Here is a 20,147-nt window from a genome sequence, read left to right as displayed (position 1 = left end):
TATTTTACAAAAATGAACATCATACTGCATGAAAATAAACATGTGATTATTGAGAAATACAAAATTATTGTAAAATATGTTCAGTTAGAAAATGTTCATTTTCGCTATAATATATGTTCATTTTGGGAGCGACTTCAGTCACACTAGCTGAGGTCGACCTCAGCCATTAACAGTTGTTAAATTAGAAATCTAATCTATGGATCATGTGGACTATAAGAGGCCCATTTTACCTCTAACATGTAAATTTTCCCATTCAGAAGTCCACTAGATTTAATCCATTTAAAGCATAAATAATGCAAAAGTCCACACCTTATGTATAAATTGAAGCCCAACTTTATCACTGTTTGGTAAATAGATAAATGCTCTAACTAATGTTTTACTCTTTGCATAATTTTTTTGCCCATTTAACAATACATAATAAAATATACATAAAGGTCAAATTTGTGCATCGACACATGACATGTCAATTAAGAACTCAAGATGATGTGACTATTCCAGAATATAGAGGAATATATTCTTAATTAATTTTTATTCATTTATAATCAATCAACCACACTATATTTTTATACTATATTGACCTTTATCAAACAAACTTTACTACTACCTCCGTTTCATAAAATATGCAACAAAGGGGCTTGCACAATTCCCAAGGCAAAATTTCTTAAGTATCGATTAGTAAACAAAAGGGCATGTGATTAATTGGATGAGAGAGAAAACAACCCCACCACAACCACCCAAAACCCAGCCAACCAACTCGCACCACCACAGACCACCACCACCATCAGACTACCAACACCACCAGACCACCAACATCTCAACCAGACCAACAACGAACGAAGCCCCACCTCACCACCACCCAAAACCCATCCAACCAACTCGCACCACCACTAAATCCCCACCCAACCACCAACGAACCAAAACCCCAAACTCACCACCAAAGAACCAAAACCCCCACTTACCACCACCAACGAACCCACCCAACCAAATCGCACGACCACCAAAACAACCCCACCACAATTACACAAAACCCACTCAACCAAATCACACGGCTTTGAAAAAGGTGAAAGGGGCGGCGAACTGGAGTTGGAGAAATCGACGACTGTCACGAGTATGAGGGTCGCGCGACAATCGAGGGTAATTGAAACCCGACCTACCTCACCACCACCATCAAATTGAAACCCGACCTCACCACCATCAAGAATCGAAACCCCATATCGCCACCATGATCTGAAATGCCCCCCCAACCACGAGAGAAGAGAGAAGATAGAGAAGAGATGGTGCGGTGGATCTGAGTGGTGGTGGTGCGGTAAGAGAAGAGAGAGAAAAGAGGGTAGGGATGGTGCTGGTGGTGGTTGAGAGGGAGGAGAATGAAAAATTGGTGGTGTTGGTGGTGGATATGGTTGTGAGGGAGGAGAGAGAATGTGGGTTAGGGTTTTAATTGGAGATAAATTAATTTGGGTTAAAGAGTTAATATGTTGTTTATTAAAGTTAAGTAAAATTTAGTAAGGGTATGGTGGTAATTTTACACAAAAAAATTTACTAAAAGAGGTAACTTTTGGTTTGTTGCACATAATGTGTAGTTTCCGTTTTGAAAAATTGTTGCAGATTTTATGAAACAAAAGTAGTATTTTATTTATCTTTTCACATCCATTAAATTGTGTATTATTCCTCATGTCTCATAAGACCATATTGTTTTTCCCAATTGTCCAATTTTACGGGAAATAAGATATCAGAAAAGGAAGTATTTAAAATGCATTAAGAAGAGAGAAAAGTACAAAAAAAATTGTGAGAAAAAAGTACATGTGCATGAGTGGAGGCACAAATATATAGAGAAAATATGTATTCTAGGTAATTGAGTGAATAAAAACAAAAAAGAAATGAAGGCAATTTGGTAACTTTTGTATGGGGACAAATTAATCAATATTCACTATAACTCCAGTGTCCAAACTCTATCAGGATTAAGGAAAACTAAATTGTAGAACAACTTGGTGGTATGACCATGACATTGGTAGGAAAGAAATGAAAGATTTGCCTTCTTTTTGTTAACAATGCTCTCCTTGCATAAGTACAAATAAACATAAGATGTGGCCCATTTTATACAAATGGACTTAAGATGTAGCCCATTTTATGTATTAGTTATCTACAGCAACATAAGGAATGAAAAGGGATTTTGGATGATAAATTTTACCTTACCCCTAATCTTTAATTTCTTTAGGAAAAAAAAAACTACCATTGTAAAATAAAAAAATAAACAAATAACTACCATATTTAAAAAAAAAAAAAAAAAAAAAAAAAAAAAAAACCTACCATCCTTTTTACGAGTAATTTTTTTATTTTTAGGGAAGTCACGTCCTACTATTAGCCTCCATGACTTCATCTATCAATTTTAAACCCACTAATATTTTGTGGCCCATGTTATACAAATAGACATAAGATGTGGCCCATGTTATACAAATAGACATAAGATGTGGCCCATTTTGTTAACAATGCTCTCCTTGCATAAGTACATTGAAGAATGCTAATTCAGTAATTTGATATCACAAAATGTCAAAATGTCTGTTATGAGTTATTGAGTTATGATGGTTGATTTTAGAAAATTTTGTCAATAAATACCAATTAAAGCACGTATTTTGAAAAAAAGAATTAAGCTACCACAAAGTTGTAAAAACTTTAACAAGCACTATCACTCTAACAATTTCGGCTAGAATCTCCGACAATTGGGTCTCATTTTTTTTTACCACTTTTTACCTTTATGAAGGGTAATTTAGTCAATTTAGATGATGATTTCATGAGGTAAAGGTAAAAAGTGAAACCTACATGCCGAATATTCTAATTAGAATTGTTAGAATGGTAGTGCTAGTTAAATTTTTTTTTAATTGATACATAGTTCTTAACAAAATTTTCTTGATTTTATGGTCATTTTCCTCCACCAATCTTATAAGTGGCAATTTTCTCTAAAATTGTTGGAATTGAGCTTTCAAACATTATTCATTTCAAACGTGAGATTAGTAGGACTAGAAAATAGGAATGGAGCGGGGACCAAAGTTTTCTATTTCTCAGAGCCTATGTTGTGAACTTGTGTGGGGTGGTATTTGGCCAAAAATAGTTGCTTTCTCTATTTGACAAGGGTACTGCAATCCTACAATAAAACGACACATTCGTGGTTGTGGAGGTTTGAGTAATTGCTTTTTATATTTTTGAATTTTGGAGCCATCTCCCAAAGTTGTCCCATCTCTTTTTATCTATTTAGGGTGGATAACGCGCCTATCATAGTTAGCAATATTCAAGAAGCTCTTTCAGTTTGGCTTTACATCACAATTTTATTTATTAGTAGCATTAATAAAGGAAAATAGGTAAACAAATATTTTTATGGGTATAAATATTCGCATATTATTCTTAAGAGTTTTAAAAAAAAACTAATTAATAATAATGGGCAATTAAGTAAATAAACATTTTAGAGGTTATCACTTATAATTATTCAAACACTATTTATAAGAGATATCTCATACTTTGTAAAAGGTAGGGAAATTGGATCTTCAAAGTAGTAATCCAAGACTTTTTAAAATTGGAATTTTTAAGTAATGATCCTCAATAACCTAATTTCCACCGTAAGACTATATTTAGTTAATCTTGTTTGAACTTATTATTATTATTATTTAATTGTTTGATTTGATTTGATTTACCATTTGAATTATATATATATATATATATATATATATATATATATATATATATATATATATATATATATATATATATATATATATATATATATATATATATATATATATATGCTAATTCATAAAAAAATAAAAAATTAAAAAACAAACAAACATATATGCTAATACATAGTATTAATTTGCCTTTTTCAAATATTTAATCTGTGTAACACAAATTCTTATATGAGGTTAGCCACATAGTGTGAGTGTGTGACTACTTCATACATAAGTAATTAACTAAGTAATGGGGTTTACGACAAAGTAACATAATAATGTATTTTAAGAAAACAAAGTAATATTTAATATAAAAAATAATAATAAAAATAATATAATAATGAATATGGACAAAATATTTCTCGAGATACATTCTGCGGCCAACATACCATATCACACATATACTTTAAAAGATGATACCATTGATAGCTAACAGTTGAAATCGTATTACTTTGTACACACTGATAATAGTTGGAATTATTTTAAACCAATTTTCTTTAAATGTATCTTCACTGACTATACTTTACATTATAAATTTATAATATTCACCCTATGATCCCTACCCTATAAATTTTCTAAAACTTGTACAAACTATATTATTGTGATTGTTACGAAACAGAGGGAGTAGTAATACTCCGTATTTCACAAAATAATTTAACAAAATTACAAAAATACTCTTTCATCATAAAATAGCTTAATTACCTTTTTACTCATAAATTTTTTTTTAAAAAAATTCAATGTTAATACTTTGTATATTGTGAGAAAAATTGTTGTTGAATCGTAAAGCACGCATTTAAAAACTTTGTATTCGTCGTATTCACACACAAATCGTTTTCCAAGATAGACACAAAATGCCATAAACACTTCATAAATATCAACACATTATGGGAGATTAAAACATATAACTACATACCAAAAAGTAAGTATGAACTACATATTCTAACAACCTTCTCCCCCTCCCCCAAAAAAAAAGAAAAAGGAAAAAAAAAAAAAAAAAAAAAAAAAAAAAAAAAAAAAAAAAAAAAGGAAAGGAAGGGGCAACAGCTGACTACACTACATAGGGCACAATTGAACATTCAGCTCAGCATAGCGAGCATCATCTACCTTAAAACTATAGCTGAGAATGCACCCACAGAGAGAAAACTAAGCATCCCGCGGAAATCCCTAATCATATTTAAGGCCATTTTGTTGGCCATTGCTGCTTGATTCTTCTTTCAACTGCATGGAAAATAATTCACCAAGATTAGTTATGGAGACCAGAGACACTTTAGTGTGAAAGTAGCAGCAGCATCTACAAACTGATCTGTAATGTGACTGAAAAACTATAGGGTATGAAAGATATAAAACTACATAATTAGACCTTATTCTGTTGTTCATGAGTACAATTCTAGACGGATCAAGGTTGTTTATTTGCCAACCTAATATTAATCTAATTTTGTTTGTTAACTGTTAACCAACTTAAGACAAGCTTCCTTTATCAACATAGATAAGTAGCAAATATCAAGCACATAAGACACGATGTCAAATGTGTACCTTTGCAAGGAGCTTCTTCTGGTAACGAAAGCCCTGTAAGACAACGGATAGAAAGGAATAAGCAGTGAGTATCACATTTAAGATCATTTGACAAGAAAGCTAATAATCACTGGACACAGAATGTAATCACCTTATCAGTCCCATAGATGTAATCACAGTAGGTGAAGACTGAAGCAAAGTTGCTTTGGCTTTGTCCTCCAACGTAATGATGGTAATCATGGTACTCAGCACCACCATAAAAAGGAATATACTTGGTGGGGCTCCAAGGAAAATCATATCTGCAAGAAAACAGTTAGTCTAATTCATATCAAGATAAGCAACAATGAAGATTTAGCGAGAATATACGACAAAAAGCTCAAAAAGAACCCATAAACGATGGTGAGTTACATGATGGAAAGTAGGAATAATAAAAACCTTCCAATGGTGAGACACCAAAGCAGCTCAATAAGGAAGTACGCCATTATTTATACAAATGTTATGTCTCATCTCTCATCTAATTGGCACTAGAAATCTTAAATCATTTCATTTATAAAAGCTTATGCCTTTGAAGAGGAAAATCCACAGTGAGAAACAATTAGTAGTACTGAACAGAGATTAACATAAAATCTGATTATTGTTAGCCTCTGGTCTCTATCAAGAAAACAAAGTGATATGTTTGTAGTATGGGCGGGATACAGGAAAAATCATGCACTACAATGTCCAATATCCCCATCATGACAAAAGTTTAAATTGAACAACCAAAAGTTAATAGCATGTGAAATGATCCAAAATGTATCTTAAATTCTTAATGCACAAAATAGAGTCAAAGCAAACAGAAAAAAGGTATCCAAATATACCACACTTGTTCAATTAAAAGCTAATCAAGCATACCCAAAGCACAAACCCAGTTGCAAATATCATTATTTTACACCTGACTGTCAAAAAAAATGAAAGCCAGTTCAGGATCATGCCCAATCAGATTAAGAGGAAGTTCACAATCACTCTGCAGGAACCTAAGGGAAAACTACATTTACCATTTCCCACATAAAAAATAAACTCTACAGGACTCTAGGGGTATGGTGAAAGTAGGGCTAATTACAATCTAGCCGTAGATCAGGAACTCATCAAAGGTGACAATTCCATCCCACCCCCTGTTCGTGATGATGGTTTTAAACGAACCCCTGATATCTTAAATGTCCAAAAACTTCAGAGCCCAACAGGCCAACACACGAATAATGTATCTAAGTTTATTTACTTTAATTAAGATCCAGTTAAAGATGACAAAGTGTTTATCACAATTAATTTCATCCTTTCTATGACTTCATGACTAAGAGTTCATACACATAAAATATGAATCCAAGCAAAAATGGTATGAAGTACTTGTATATTATAACAGCCAGAAAAGACCATGATAAATATGACCCACAATCGAATGAAATGGAATGTGGCTGTGTTGCAATTTGGCTTGCATAAATGCATGATACTTGATTACATTGCTTAGCCTTCCATTTACACTGCCATTTTTTTCTATTTCAAGAAAGAAATAAAACTAGCCATACATAACTGGAGTAAATTTGGACTGTGAAATGCTGGAAATCAACGAAACTTACAACTAGAGGATACAATTACTATTGTGATGGTTCAGTCAAGGCACAACATGCAAAAATTAACATATAAAGCATTTACTAATCAAGGATTGAATGAGAATATGCTGTTGAAGACATGAAAGCCATACATTTTGCTATTAAACTGAAAGACCATGTCAATACAAATAAATTATAGTACATAATTGCAATGTCAACTTCTACTTTGAGGCCAGAAGAGAACAGTAAGCTACAAAAAACTAATGCTAATACCCACATCTCATTATTAAGTCAATGATTAAAGCTAAAGCACTAATTTTACAGTTCATCAACAGATACAGTTAGGGAAGCAATGTGAAATTCAAAAAGTGTACAATGAGTCAAAGAAAAAATCAGGCTTGTGATTGCATTCACAGTGGATAAGAAGCATGATGCTAATAATGGTCCATTAAGTTCAAATCACTTTCTTGATCGTCTACTTAGAACATGAAATAAAAGAGGCGTAAAAGGTGATAATTAACTGTTTTTTCATCATTATGTTAATATGAATGACCATTGCATAAACAAAAAAGAAAGAGAGGAGGGCCATAAGCATGCTTACCCACTGTGGGTTTCAATCGCCTCAATCTGTCTCAATGCAATCCAAGACCAAAACGTAATCATATGGCCCGGAACCATTGCAGGGCCGAGAAACGATGGAATCCCAAGGATCAAAATCTCAGCCCAATGCGCATACGGAGCTGCAAAACCAATCGGTGCAGTGTACTCATGGTGTACCTTGTGAATCTTCTCGTACCCCCATTTGCAATGTAAAAATCTATGCACCCAATAGTTTGTGTAGTCCTCAACTATGAAATATACAGCTAATTGGATCAACATCTCCCATCCTGATGGCAATGGTAGTCCCGTTCTTATCCCAATTAACTATCACATTTCATAATCAATCAATTCAGTTCAACTAATCATTATCATCTTGCAACCACTCAATACAAAGATATTCACTAAATCATTTCATAATTTTAGCATTTTTCTATTAATGTTTTGTCCAATCAATCATATTCATCCTCTAATTGCACATTCTCCAATTCTCTACCAAATGCATTAATGCAGTAAAAATCAACCTTGTCAACTATATCAATCCCCAAATCTAATGAACATAGATATCAAATTCACATTATCAAACACAAAAATTCATCAAATCTACAACAAAAATTACTAGAATAAACATCCTAATCAACTCAAAACTCAATCTACAACACAAACATAATCATCAAAAAAATCAATACAACAGTTTATATAAAACATGATAAGAATCATCAACATGCATCCACCCAAAAAAAAAAGGGTAAAATTACAAGAACTTTTCCAGAAAATCATCAAAAACACAAAAACCCACTTCAGATTAAAGAAAACCCAGAAAGAATATCACTAAAAATCACCTGAACAGAAGGGTAGGAAACGAGTTGAAGAGGACCCACAACAAAGAAGAACATCTTCATAACAGTCTTATAACAAGCAATGATCTCAGAAAACGATAATCTGACTTTAGGCTGGATTTTGTAACGCTCGACATTGGCAGCGCGAAGAAGCTCGGCAACAACAAGAGGGAATGGGATGAGAGAGAAAATGACAAAAAGGAAGAGAATGTTGTGACAGTACAAAAAATAATCTGATTTATTAGCAGAGTAATTAAACCAAAGAGTTTCTGGGAATGTTAGTGTTCGATTCAAAGCAGCTTCGGCTTCTCCGATCGTAGAGTATGGCAACATTGTATGTATGTAGAATTTTCCAGAAAAGCAGAGTATGAATGAATTGAATGTGGTTTTTGTTTTCTAGAGTTTTGATTTCTATTTTTGGGTTTGATTTATGCGTTTGATTAGTTTTTTTGGATTTGTTTTGTTTAGGGAAGGTGTTTTTGTAATTTGTATGGTGTGCTGGACTGGGCTGGCAAAAGGAGGAGAAGTGATTGTTATTTAAAGAAATTGAAGGGGGTGTTTACTGTTTGGGTTGGAATATTATGTTTGGTGGCTAAAGTACAAAGAAGTGAGTGAGAGGTTGTGAGAGGTTGTCTTTCTTAAATCGAATTCGAATTCGCTACTTTGGGTTGACGGATTGCATATAAGCATTAAATATATTATACTTCGTAGATGATTATGATTACTTTGAAATTTATATGCATTAAATGTGTTTTTATAGTTATTTTTTTTTTTCATTCTTTATTATTTGTAACATTTGTATTTGCGAGTTAGAAAAAAGAAAATATAGATTTACATGAAAAATGTTATATTAGTATATTACGTATCTCGTATTTCAAAAAAAAAAAAAGTATATTGCGTATAAACTCTCTCTCTTTTTGTATAAGTTAGAGTTGGAATTTTCCACTGTTCATATGCCATCATTGACTTAATTTTTTTTACCACTATATACTTCCTCTGTTTTTTTAATAGTTGCAACATTTCTCTTTTCACGTTTGTCGATATATGATTTCAATCGTTAATATTTTTAATTACCAATATGTAAAAATTATAAATATTTGATATTAAAATAGTATAAATAGAGACGAATCTAACAAAATCCCACATAACTATATTTTTGCTTTAGTATAAATCATCAAATCTAGTCAAAGTATAAAAGGCAAACTGTTGTACCTATAAAATAACAAAGGAAATAATATAAAAATATGATCATGTAGTATGTTGTTGGATTTGTCATAATGTCTACTTTTATAAATTAATTTTATCACCATTTTTTACTAAGCTCTAATTAAAGATATTAATGGTCAAAGTTTGTGTCTCGGCAAATGTGCAAATACAAATCTAGCTTATAAAAAAAAGATGGAGTATATAACTGAATTAGCCAAAGCATAATTTTGACCATTAACATCTTTAATTTGGTATTAGTTTAACTTATAAAAATTTGATGATATGAATACATATATTGTGATTAAGTCCATGTTTAGTTCACCTTATATTTACTTATTTCAGAAAAAATAAGTACAGATCAGAAAAATAAGTTCTGACGCAGTACACTCTATCGTTTTATGTGTGGGCTTTTATCGCTAAATATCTTTAATTTCATAATGAAAATTATATATTAATAAAATACACATGATTACAAATATAAAAAAAAAACCATTAAAAATATTTTTTCTTTATATATTATCGTATAAATAAGGTCTAAGTTTTGTAATCAAATAATCAAATCAAATCAGATTATACTAAAATAGTCCATATAAGCAAAAATAAAGTGAACTAAATAAGCCATAAATAAACATTGTGGAGAAGTAATCCTATGTATTTGTGGTGGTAGTGCCCTTAGTGAAGTAAGGCAAAGTGAGAGTAGGGACCAAAGCTCCCAAAAGCAAAATATGTGGACCCTATGTAATGTTGAAATGGGGGGCAATGCCCGAAAAGGCAAAAACCTTGAATATCTTAAGTTGGGTGCTCTAATTGTTTAGGGTTGTTGCAATAGGATGATGGATATTAATGGGATTGGTGGTTTTAGTAGTTATCGAGCATACGTGATGTTTGTAGGACTTTATTAAAAGTTGTCCTCCCTTTTAATATAAAATTAGTGTTGTTAACAATAAAATTAAGTTTAATTACATCGAGATTAGATTGTTTAAGTAGTGATCCACGTGGGTCTTAAGATCTTGATTTGATTACAAGGTTTTGTTTAGCACATAATTTGTTGTTTGATCAATGGAATTGAAATTGATTACTCCGTATATGTTTTTGTACTGACTACTTGTACTATTAGAGGTACGCACTTTGTTACCAAAACTTCTTCATGTTTGCTTTTTAGTTGGGATTACTTTTTAAAGGAAGTTTATATGTAAATACTTCCTCCGTTAATTCTTAATTGCAAAAATTATTAAAAATGGGTGCTAAGCTTTAATTGCAACAAAAAAATTTCTTCTTTTTTATGGCAATTTTTTAATACCAAAATTACGACACTACCCTTATTAAAACTGAATAAAATATACTTATACATTTAACTAAAATCAATTAAAATCATAATCTAACATTGGTTTCTAACCATTCCACCAAAAATAAAAACAGGTCCCACTTCCTCATTCAATTCTTTTAATATCACTTCCCCCAAATTTATTCAACTTCCCATCTGCATCATTCAATGCAACACCTTCAACTACTTGCATTTACTCCATGGCAGTGGCGGATCTAGAGTTTGGCCCAAGTGGGTTTAATTAAGTAAATTTGACAAATTTTAGTGTACATCCTTTGTTTCTAAAATATCTTATGCGCTTTAAATTTTACCATTACCATATATTTTTGACATTATATTCTATTTATTTTATTACTGTTGTAACATATAGAATATAAAACATAATCTTGAGTTTCAACCATTATATTAAGCTTTTAATTGAGTTGGTTCCATAATATTTAATTTTTTTATAAAATAATAATAAATTAAAATTATATAAATCTGCATGTATTTGTAGATTTGAACGAATGATTCGTAATGAAAAAAGAAGTTAGAAAAAACTCTACAACATACTTTATATTGCACTAATAATATAGAATACTATGTATTCCCTCTATGTTCTAGGCATTTACAACCAATATTTGAAATAAAAGGCTATAAAATTAACAAATTATACTAGTAATTTAATGTAATTATCTTTTAAACTTTTGTTATTTTATATTGAAAAGTAATTTTTATGCATGGTTAGGCTAGTATATGTGGGGTCAATCCACTCATTCTTGGAGAAATTTATTAATTTTGTATAAATACTTTCCCTACTTTTAACCAATTTTAAGAAGCTAAGTGGGTTCATTTGCATGGCTTCGTCCCTGCTCCATGGCTTCAAACCCTAACCTAGATCTGTCAATAAAACCCTCACTGCTCACATTCCAGACGTTTCTGCATCTCACCTCAACTTCTCTTCTCTCTCTTCTCCAAATTTCAACCTTGTTGTTTATCTGAATAATTTCCTCCCAAAAATATGAGTTCCCCAAATAAAAACCATCTGATCTCTTCTCGTATGGGAATTTGGGTGTCGAGAAGGAGGAGAACGATCTTCCACCCCCATGGATCCAACGCTACAAGTGCGAGCGAGAAAATGGTAAAATGGAACCAGTTCGTTGATGCTCTTTGCTTTGGACCAGATTCAAAAAAGGTGGGGGTGATGCTAAAATCGTTGAGTACATCTCAGATGAGGAGGATTCCTTTGGTAAGACAGAACCGAGCAAGAAAGTTGTAGGGCAGAACGTTCCTGAGCCACATCTAGGAAAACAACATGTTGTCCAGATTGAAATTGATCCCCACCATCTAGATCTGAAAGGAAGGCACCTGATTCCACTGATGTTGCTGTAAAAATTGACCTTGAGGTTGCAAAATCTGCTCATGGTAAGCAGCAAAGCCAAAGCACCCTTGCTCTGGCTGGACACAAGAGGGTTCGATCAGGGTACCCTATTAATATGGACAATGTTGATGAAAACTATCTTGCTTATTTGAAGGAGTTCCATCCAGAAATGTTCCCTGACAATTGATTAAGCAGCATAACTACAATCTAACCCTAAATTTCTGCTCATTTTGTATTGTGGTTATGAGTTGCTTTAGTGAGTCCTTTTTTGAGTTAAATATCTGGCATGTTTGGAAGTGTGCTAGTTATTTAATTTGTTGTTGACTGATTGCCTGTGACTACTTTTTGTTTATATATGTGTGCTGTTGGGGAATGTAATTGATGGATGATGATGTTGTTTGTAAATTCTATCAACTTAATGATAGTGTTGGATGGAAAAGATGCCCTATATGAATATGTTCTCAATGACATTAGTAAAGAGAACTGAGTCCCTTATGTGTTAGCCTAAATATTTCACCTACAGTATATTGAATGAGTCCCATATGTGACTGTTTTTGTGGTTGCCTTATGTGAAATGAGTCCCTCATGTTAATGATTTAATCCTAGACACACTCCAAATGATGAAGGGATTCATTTGTAAAAGAATGGCTATTGTTTGATTTGCTCCAACATATTCAGAAATGAATTGTTGTTGAGGTAACAACTTGGCCTATTTTTGTGAAAACAAACACTCTTTCTAATGGAGTAAAACAAATATCTTGACATTTGCAATTATGAGGTCAAAAGTCTATCTTCTTTCATTTCATCATTGGATTGTCATAACACCTCATACATGACATAACATAAAACATACATTCCAAAATTTAAGCTAGCACATACAATCTAATACAGGACGACCTTAGTACATACTTTTAAAACCAAAATACACATAACCAGTTTACAAGAACAACAAAATACCCACCAAAATACACTACTAAGACATAGGCAAAAACTAAGATGTTACCATGACTAACTTGCTTCTTTCTTCACTGGTTATGTGTGGAAGTCCATATGTTGATAATGAATTCACCCATACTTTGATTAGTTAGCATCCACCTCCATTTCTGTGTCCTCCACTTGGCCTTGTGATTGGAATGAAAATTGTGTTCATATAATGAGTTCTTTTGGTACATCTAAATATTAAAGGAGAATTATCAACTTGTCTAACTTCTTTTTGGCCATGTGATTTAAGGAGGGTTGAAATTATTACCTCCATCCTTCTCTAGAATTTTAATCATGAATTCCTGGAGACTTAGCAATGTGTACTTGTTTAGAGTTGGATCAAACTCCCAATATGCTTCTTATACTTTCTCAATAAGGTCATCAAGAGTCTTTGGGAATGACTGGTATTGTAAAGACTGAATCACCTTGAACAACCCTAAGTCTAAGACATTTAGATCTAGACTCTGTGCTGGCTGGTATACCAGTTGTATGTTGAATCCATTTGCTTGACATGCTGTAATGAACTCATCATCCCTAGGGATCTGATGGGGCTTAGCATTATCCCATTGAATTATCACATTTTTGGGTAGACAAGCAGGCCATTGGGACTGTATAGTTGGAATGATGTGTTCCAGTATCATTTTCCTTATGGCTTCTTTGTTGACACTCTGAGCAGCTTTTGTTTCCAAAGTTCCAGCTTCCCTATTTTTGCTCTTTTTCTTTGCCCTTGTGGTGTACACAAAAGGGAAAATATCATACTTTCCTGAATGAACTAGTTGCCCTGATGTATTATATACACTACAAGAAAAAGGTCTAATTCCGACAGAACGGTTCCGACGGACATGAAAATCCGTCGGAAAACACTTAATTTCCGACGGATTTATTTTTCGTAGGAAATTTGCGACGAATTTGGAATTTCCACCGAAAATCCGTCGGAAATTTACGACGGAAATAAAATTCCGTTGTAAATTATTTGTTTTTCGACGGAATATTCGGTCGGAAATTAAAGTTTCCGACGGAATTAAATTCCGTCGAAAATTTTCTGACGGAATATTATAAGTTTCTGACGGAATTTTGATTTTTTGTTTTAAAAAAAAAAAAAAATTCAGAACCCTAATAAACCCGCTCCTTACCCTTACCCCTTCATTTCTCTCTCCTCCCTCATTCTTCCTGTTCTCCTTCTCACTCCTCCCTCCTCTCTGCCCCTTCTCTTTCCTGTTCCCTCTTCTTTGTCCCCTCTTTCCTCTTCCCTCTTCTTCGTCCCCTGTTCTCCTTCTTACTCTTCTTCTACTTCTCATTCACCTTCTCACTCCTCTTTCTCTTTCCCCTTCTCTTTCCAACGCCAACAGTACCACCCGCCGCCACAAGATCGAACGCCGACGTGAACACCAACGATGAACGTCGACTTTAACATCAACGGTGCAAACGAAGGTTTGTTAGGTCGAATTCGACCATGAAAACTCTAGATCTAGAGTTTTCATGTTCGAATTTGGCCTTTTAAACCCAATTTCGTGGTTTTTTGTGGTCAAATTAAGGTTTGTATCTCTTTTTTTTTTTTAATTTTGATTATATTTATTTTTTTCGGATTTTTTTAACAAATTTGTGTTGATGGTTGATAAATCTGGGTTTTAGTTGGATTTTTTTTGATTTTTTTTTTTTGGTCGAAATTTTTGATGTTTGGGTTTGGGTGGATGGATCCGGGTTAGGGTTTGGGTGGGTGGATCCAGGTTAGGGTTTGGATTATGGGTGGATCTGGGTTGGTTGTGGGTTGTGGTGGTGGGTCGTTGAAGTTAAGGTTGTGGGAAAGTTCGGTGGTGGTGGGTGTGAATTCGCGGTGGTGGTTTAAGTTAGGAATTTCTAGGGAAGGTGATACGGTGGGTTTGGGTTTGGGTTCGGTGGTGGTGGTCGATCGTGGTGGTGGTACGATAGGGGACAATGGCGGTGGTTAGGGTGGTGATACCCCGCACCGGTGGTGGTGCGGCGTGTTTTTTTTATTTTTTTAAACAGAATTTCCGACGGAAAGTTTCGACGGACTTTGTTTCCGTCGGAGATTTACGACGGATTTTTCCGGTACCGGATAATTTGGCAACGACGGATTTTCCGTCGGAAAAGTGCTTCCGACGGAATTTCTGTCGGAAAAGTTCGATTTTCCTACAACCCTTTTTCCGACAACCGTTTTCGACGGAATTCCGTCGGAAACGGGTTTTCCGACGGAATTCAGGGTGTTTCCGTCGGAAACGGCCCGTTTTCTAGTAGTGATAGGGGCTTCCCTATCATCCCCATAAACATAGTCTTAACCTTGATTCTTTTAGACTGTTGGCACCTGTATGGATTTTTCTCCTTAGGAAGGAGATAAAACCTCCTTTCATCTAGGTTCAAGTAGAACCATTTCTCATCAATATGAATAACATGTTGCATATTAACAAATGTAGGGTCTGTATCTGCAGGTATGGGGTTAATGTGAGCTAAAGACCACTTAATCCTTGCAATTTTGTGGTTAGAGGTGAGGGCTGGATGGTTGCTACTTGTGTGTGTTTTGAGCCTTCCTTTTTTCTTTAAATTATGCAGCGTGACATGAGATATCTTCAAAGCTGCTGCATATCTTCTTTTTGTGGTTCTTTTGTATAGTGGGACTGACATCAACCGCTCATCATCTGAATATTCTCTGGGTTTTGGACCATATCTGCCCAATTTTTTAGACCTGACATCAATTACATTCCCCTCACTCATTTGTTGCTTTATGCTCTTGAATAATCTTGATAATGTTGACATGTGAACATTAAATTTCTTGGCTTGTTGAGTGAGAAATCCCCTTGGCAATTCACCATCTGTCATTGTTAACATAATAACATCCACAATTTTTCTTTTTTGCTCAATAGTGAGGTCTTTTTTGCCATAATTTGGTGCTCTGCCATGTGTGTTGTCTTAGTTGTTTGCATGTTGATTTGCTTCTGTGTCTTCTTCATATGATGATTCTTCATTTGAGCTTGAATCTGAAAATGCATTCATCTCTTCTTCCATTAGTAGCTGCTCAATTCCACAATGATCTTGTTCAAAAAAATCTGTCATTTTGTTTTATCCCTTGTGAATTTTCAGATAAGGAAGGTGATGAAGTGGAGGTGGCGATTTTTTGGACAACTCAAGCTGAACCGAATCATGTACAAATGCTGTTGAATATGTTGTCACTAACTTAGCACTAATTGCAGGACTTAGGATGGTAGTTTTTGGGATTTTAAGATAACATTAGGATAGAATTAGTGCTAACTTTTGTGGTTTAAATTGGGATGTAATTTGGTTAGTGATAGAATTTGGTTTGTACTTTTGAATTTGTGAAATTTTTTATGGTCTGTAGTATGTATACCCTCCTTCGCATTGGGTTTTTAGCATGGAGGGAAAATTTTGGAAGTGGAAGTTTTAATTTTAGGGCTAAAACTTGAAAATTTGAATTTTGGTGAAGATTTTGGGAGGGAAAAGTACACCCACCCATAATTCAAATTGGAAATGTTTTTTAAAAAGTCATGTGGCCCACACACTTTCCCTCATTTTTATTCAATTCTTAATCACATGGCTTTAGAAAACAATTAACAACTCTTTAAAGTTTTGCATTGGAGTCCGCGCGCAACCCCGTTGTTGCAATTAACAATTAACAGAGGAAGTATGTGTTTTTCAAAAATTATGAAAGTACGTTACTAGTACAAATTTCATTGCTTTCTTCTATTTCTTAAGGTTTAAAATATATCGCGTATTAGTTTCTTATAAATGCAATAACTTTTTTCTTTTACTCCTCTTGCCCATACCCTATAATATTTACACTTTTCTACTCATTTTTTTCTTACGCATACCATTACATTCTGTTTTACTTTATTCATTTTTTTTACACTCAATCACTGCATCATAATTATCTCTCATCTGAATTAGTGAGCAAAATAATATAATAATTAAAAGATTTCAAAAAGCAGTTGTTCTCCATAGTATTTGAAAAATAAATATAAAGACGAATCTATATTAAGATATCAAATGATGAGAATTTTTTTTTCAATCTTATGTACATATTGTAATGGTGAAAATTGTTAAAGGTTTGTTTTGAAATTAAGACATTCTAGACAATAGAAAAAGAAAACAAAGGGAGTACTTGTTACTACGTACTTACGTAGTAATATATCATGGTAAAAAGATCCTTTTAATTTAATTAAGATATTTATTGAGTTTTTTTTTTTTAGTTAAGATCTTCCCGTTTGTATTTTGCACAATCTTGAGTTTTTTTTTTTTTATTTTTTTTTTTTATTAAATGAATAACTTCAATTTCACGTTAGTAACAATTATAAAAGTAAATCGCTAAACACTGCACAACCAATAATATTTATCACTATCGTTAACATTTGGTGTGAATGGAAAATTATATAACACCTTACTACTTCACCACCACCTTGCAGCTGCAACCACCTCCCTTCTTCCCGTCATCACTCATCAGTGACCCACAACCTTCCCTTCACTAGCATCCTACAACCTCCCCTCATCTGCGAAAAAGTTGTTATTTTATATATATTATTACCCGCTACCTACCCTATCGGCTCCCAAAATCAGCCCAATCGATGCTAAAAATCGGTTGGCCCACGAAGGAAATTAAGAACTGATTTTTGGCGCCATTGGTTTTTAATTTCCTTGGCGGACCTTCAAGTCAGAAAAATAACAAGGGAGGGAAAATAAAAGGGCTCCCCCCCCCCCCCCCCCTTGGAAAAATGGCTGGACTCAGGCAATGGTGTCGAATTTTAAAAAAAAAATAAAATTAAAAGGTGATATTTTAAAGTAAATAATAATAAAAAAACGGAGTCTTAATTAAATCAAAAAGTGTATTTTTTAAGGGTGGTAAATAATTATAAATTTTCCTAAATCTAGAAGTGCCAAATACCTGAACAAGTCGATTAGAAAATTAATCAGATTTAGATTTTGACTAGTATGAACACAATTGTTTAATATGATTCAAATTTGAAATATACCCGATCCAATTCGTATATAATTAACATTTCTACATGAACCTAATTAATGTAACTTTATCCAATCTATTTTCACCTTATAATAAATATATGGAGTAATATGCATCAAGTCCATCATGAAATATTTAATTGGAAAATAATAATTCCACCTTTATCTTTTCTGCTCAAAACAATCCCACCTTTTCGAATTTCCAAAATAATCTCACCTTTGACTCTCATCTGTTCAAAATGAGCCTTTTTAACCTACAACTAGTTTAACATGTTAATTTTTTTTACTTTACTTTATTTAATTTTTATTTTTTTCAATTTCTCATCTCCCACCTTAGCTACCCACCATAACTAGCACCGCCTTCCATTAGCACCACCACATCACAACCTAACCCCACCACCTTCTTTCTCTCTCTTAACCTCAACCACCCCACCACAACTAACCTCGACCCCAACACCACTAACCTCAACCCCAGTGCCACTAACCACGACCACCACAACCACTAACCTCCCCCTACTAAAGATGCCGACAACCCAGAACCCGCCGGAATCCCTTGACCTCCCCCCTTCCAAAGCCGCGGACAGACCAGAACCTGTCGGAATCCTTTGACCTCCCCCTACCAAAGCCGCTGACAGCCCAAAACCCGCCGAAACCCTCCGATCTCTCCTTACCAAAGTCGTCGATAGCCAAGAACCCGCCGGAACCCCCTGATCTCCCCCCTACCAAAGCCGTCGACAACTCGAAACCCCTTGGCCTCCCCCCTCTCACCCTTACCCTCACCTAAACCCACCCAAACCCGCACCCAAAAACCAAAACCCAAACCAAATCGGGGCTAGGGCTGGGGTGTTTCAGAGTTTAGCGCGTTGCTGGTGTTTGGCTACGACGACTACATTGATTTTCGGTAGTCAACAAAGGGTTAGGGGGTGTTGACGGCGAGGTTTGGGTTGTCGCTGGTGTAGATTAGTGTCGTGGCAAAATTGTACCGATCAGAAGGTGACATGTGGCAAGTCACCTTCTAAAACAAGTTACCAATTTCACAAACCAGTAAAAGACTCATTTTGAGCAAATGAGGGTCAAAGGTGGGATTATTTTGGGAATTCGAAAAGATGGAATTGTTTTGAGCAGAAAATGTAAAGGTGGGATTATTAGTTTCCAATTGATGAAATGAAATATTATTTGCATTGCCTTTTTATCATCAAACTCAAACAATATGGTTACTTAGACATATGCATCAAAAATTTTTATGTTGTCACTTACCGTCACGTGACGATCACACGTGATACCTATACTGCTTTATTAGTGCATTGTCTAAAAGGCTTTTAGCCAAAGTGTCCCTTAATCTCTTTGCGTAAAAATATTTAATTCCAATCCAAACTCCAAATGTCTGTTACTTTGTATGTTGAGCCACATCTAGACATAGATTATTTTTTGTCCATATAATATTAAGAGTAGTATGATAATTGAACTAAAATAAGAATTCTTTTTTGTAAATCTAGCCAAGCTTGAGTTGTACTATATTGTCTAAATTTGCCGCTAATTATGTAATTAACAGTTCAAATTAGTCAAGGGTTAACGATGCTCGTTAATTGCCGCATCACCTAATTGGCTTCAAACCATTAATCATCTTATAATTCATAAATTGAAAGCCTTTACACTCGTGGTCTAGTATTAGTTGAGATTCATCATTTCAAGAGTTCCATATTGCACTTGAACCAAATTTTGGGGTCCAGGGTGCGGAAAGACTCTTGTACTTATTGATTTTAAAAATTCTTATCATAAAAGTTCTGAACTTTTAACTAGTTAACAACATCTACATTAAAAAAAAAAAAAACCCCTAATCAAGAACACTTTAGGACCTGTTCTCTTCAACTTATTTTCAGTTCAGTTTAATTCAGTTCAGCTCTAATAGGTTCAGTTCAATTTTTAATTTCCTTCTTTCATAAAATATTCAGTTCAGTTCAACTCCAATAAATTCATTTCAGCTCAGTTCAGTTAATCAGAAAATGCCCTTACTATGTACTCGTAACTATTATGGTCATGACATGATTA

At 33.9% G+C, this 20,147-nt stretch overlaps 2 protein-coding genes across 2 annotated transcripts; both read right to left on the bottom strand.

Moving 5' to 3' along the window:
• Nucleotides 1–4,551: 4,551 nt before the first annotated feature.
• LOC145569048 (methylsterol monooxygenase 1-1-like) lies at nt 4,552–8,737 on the bottom strand. Its single transcript, XM_081628425.1, has 5 exons — nt 8,248–8,737; nt 7,410–7,732; nt 5,377–5,524; nt 5,247–5,279; nt 4,552–4,931 (listed from the first exon to the last, which is right to left on the bottom strand). The coding sequence occupies exons 1-5, from the start codon at nt 8,575–8,577 to the stop codon at nt 4,878–4,880; spliced, it is 888 nt and encodes a 295-aa protein (XP_081484551.1). The 5' UTR covers nt 8,578–8,737; the 3' UTR covers nt 4,552–4,877.
• Nucleotides 8,738–13,474: 4,737 nt separating this feature from the next.
• Nucleotides 13,475–15,950, bottom strand: LOC145566758 (uncharacterized). Its single transcript, XM_081626076.1, has 2 exons — nt 15,439–15,950; nt 13,475–13,841 (listed from the first exon to the last, which is right to left on the bottom strand). The coding sequence occupies exons 1-2, from the start codon at nt 15,948–15,950 to the stop codon at nt 13,475–13,477; spliced, it is 879 nt and encodes a 292-aa protein (XP_081482202.1).
• Nucleotides 15,951–20,147: the final 4,197 nt, after the last annotated feature.

The sequence above is a fragment of the Chenopodium album genome, chromosome 11 (assembly GCF_948465745.1).
Source record: "Chenopodium album chromosome 11, dcCheAlbu1.1, whole genome shotgun sequence".
NCBI lineage: Eukaryota > Viridiplantae > Streptophyta > Magnoliopsida > Caryophyllales > Amaranthaceae > Chenopodium > Chenopodium album.
This window is presented reverse-complemented; position numbering and strand designations above follow the sequence as displayed.

Bases quoted from the DNA above. Each gene is read 5' to 3' on its own strand.
- LOC145569048 (XM_081628425.1), bottom strand. From the start codon at position 8,577: ATGTTGCCATACTCTACGATCGGAGAAGCCGAAGCTGCTTTGAATCGA. The intron at 7,733-8,247 runs GTGATTTTTAGT...GAAATGTGATAG, and splicing joins TTTCCTACCCTTCTGTTCAG to TTAATTGGGATAAGAACGGG. The intron at 5,280-5,376 runs GTGATTACATTC...GTTGTCTTACAG, and splicing joins ACATCTATGGGACTGATAAG to GGCTTTCGTTACCAGAAGAA.
- LOC145566758 (XM_081626076.1), bottom strand. From the start codon at position 15,950: ATGACAGATGGTGAATTGCCAAGGGGATTTCTCACTCAACAAGCCAAG. The intron at 13,842-15,438 runs GTGCCAACAGTC...GTACACCACAAG, and splicing joins AAGGAGAAAAATCCATACAG to GGCAAAGAAAAAGAGCAAAA.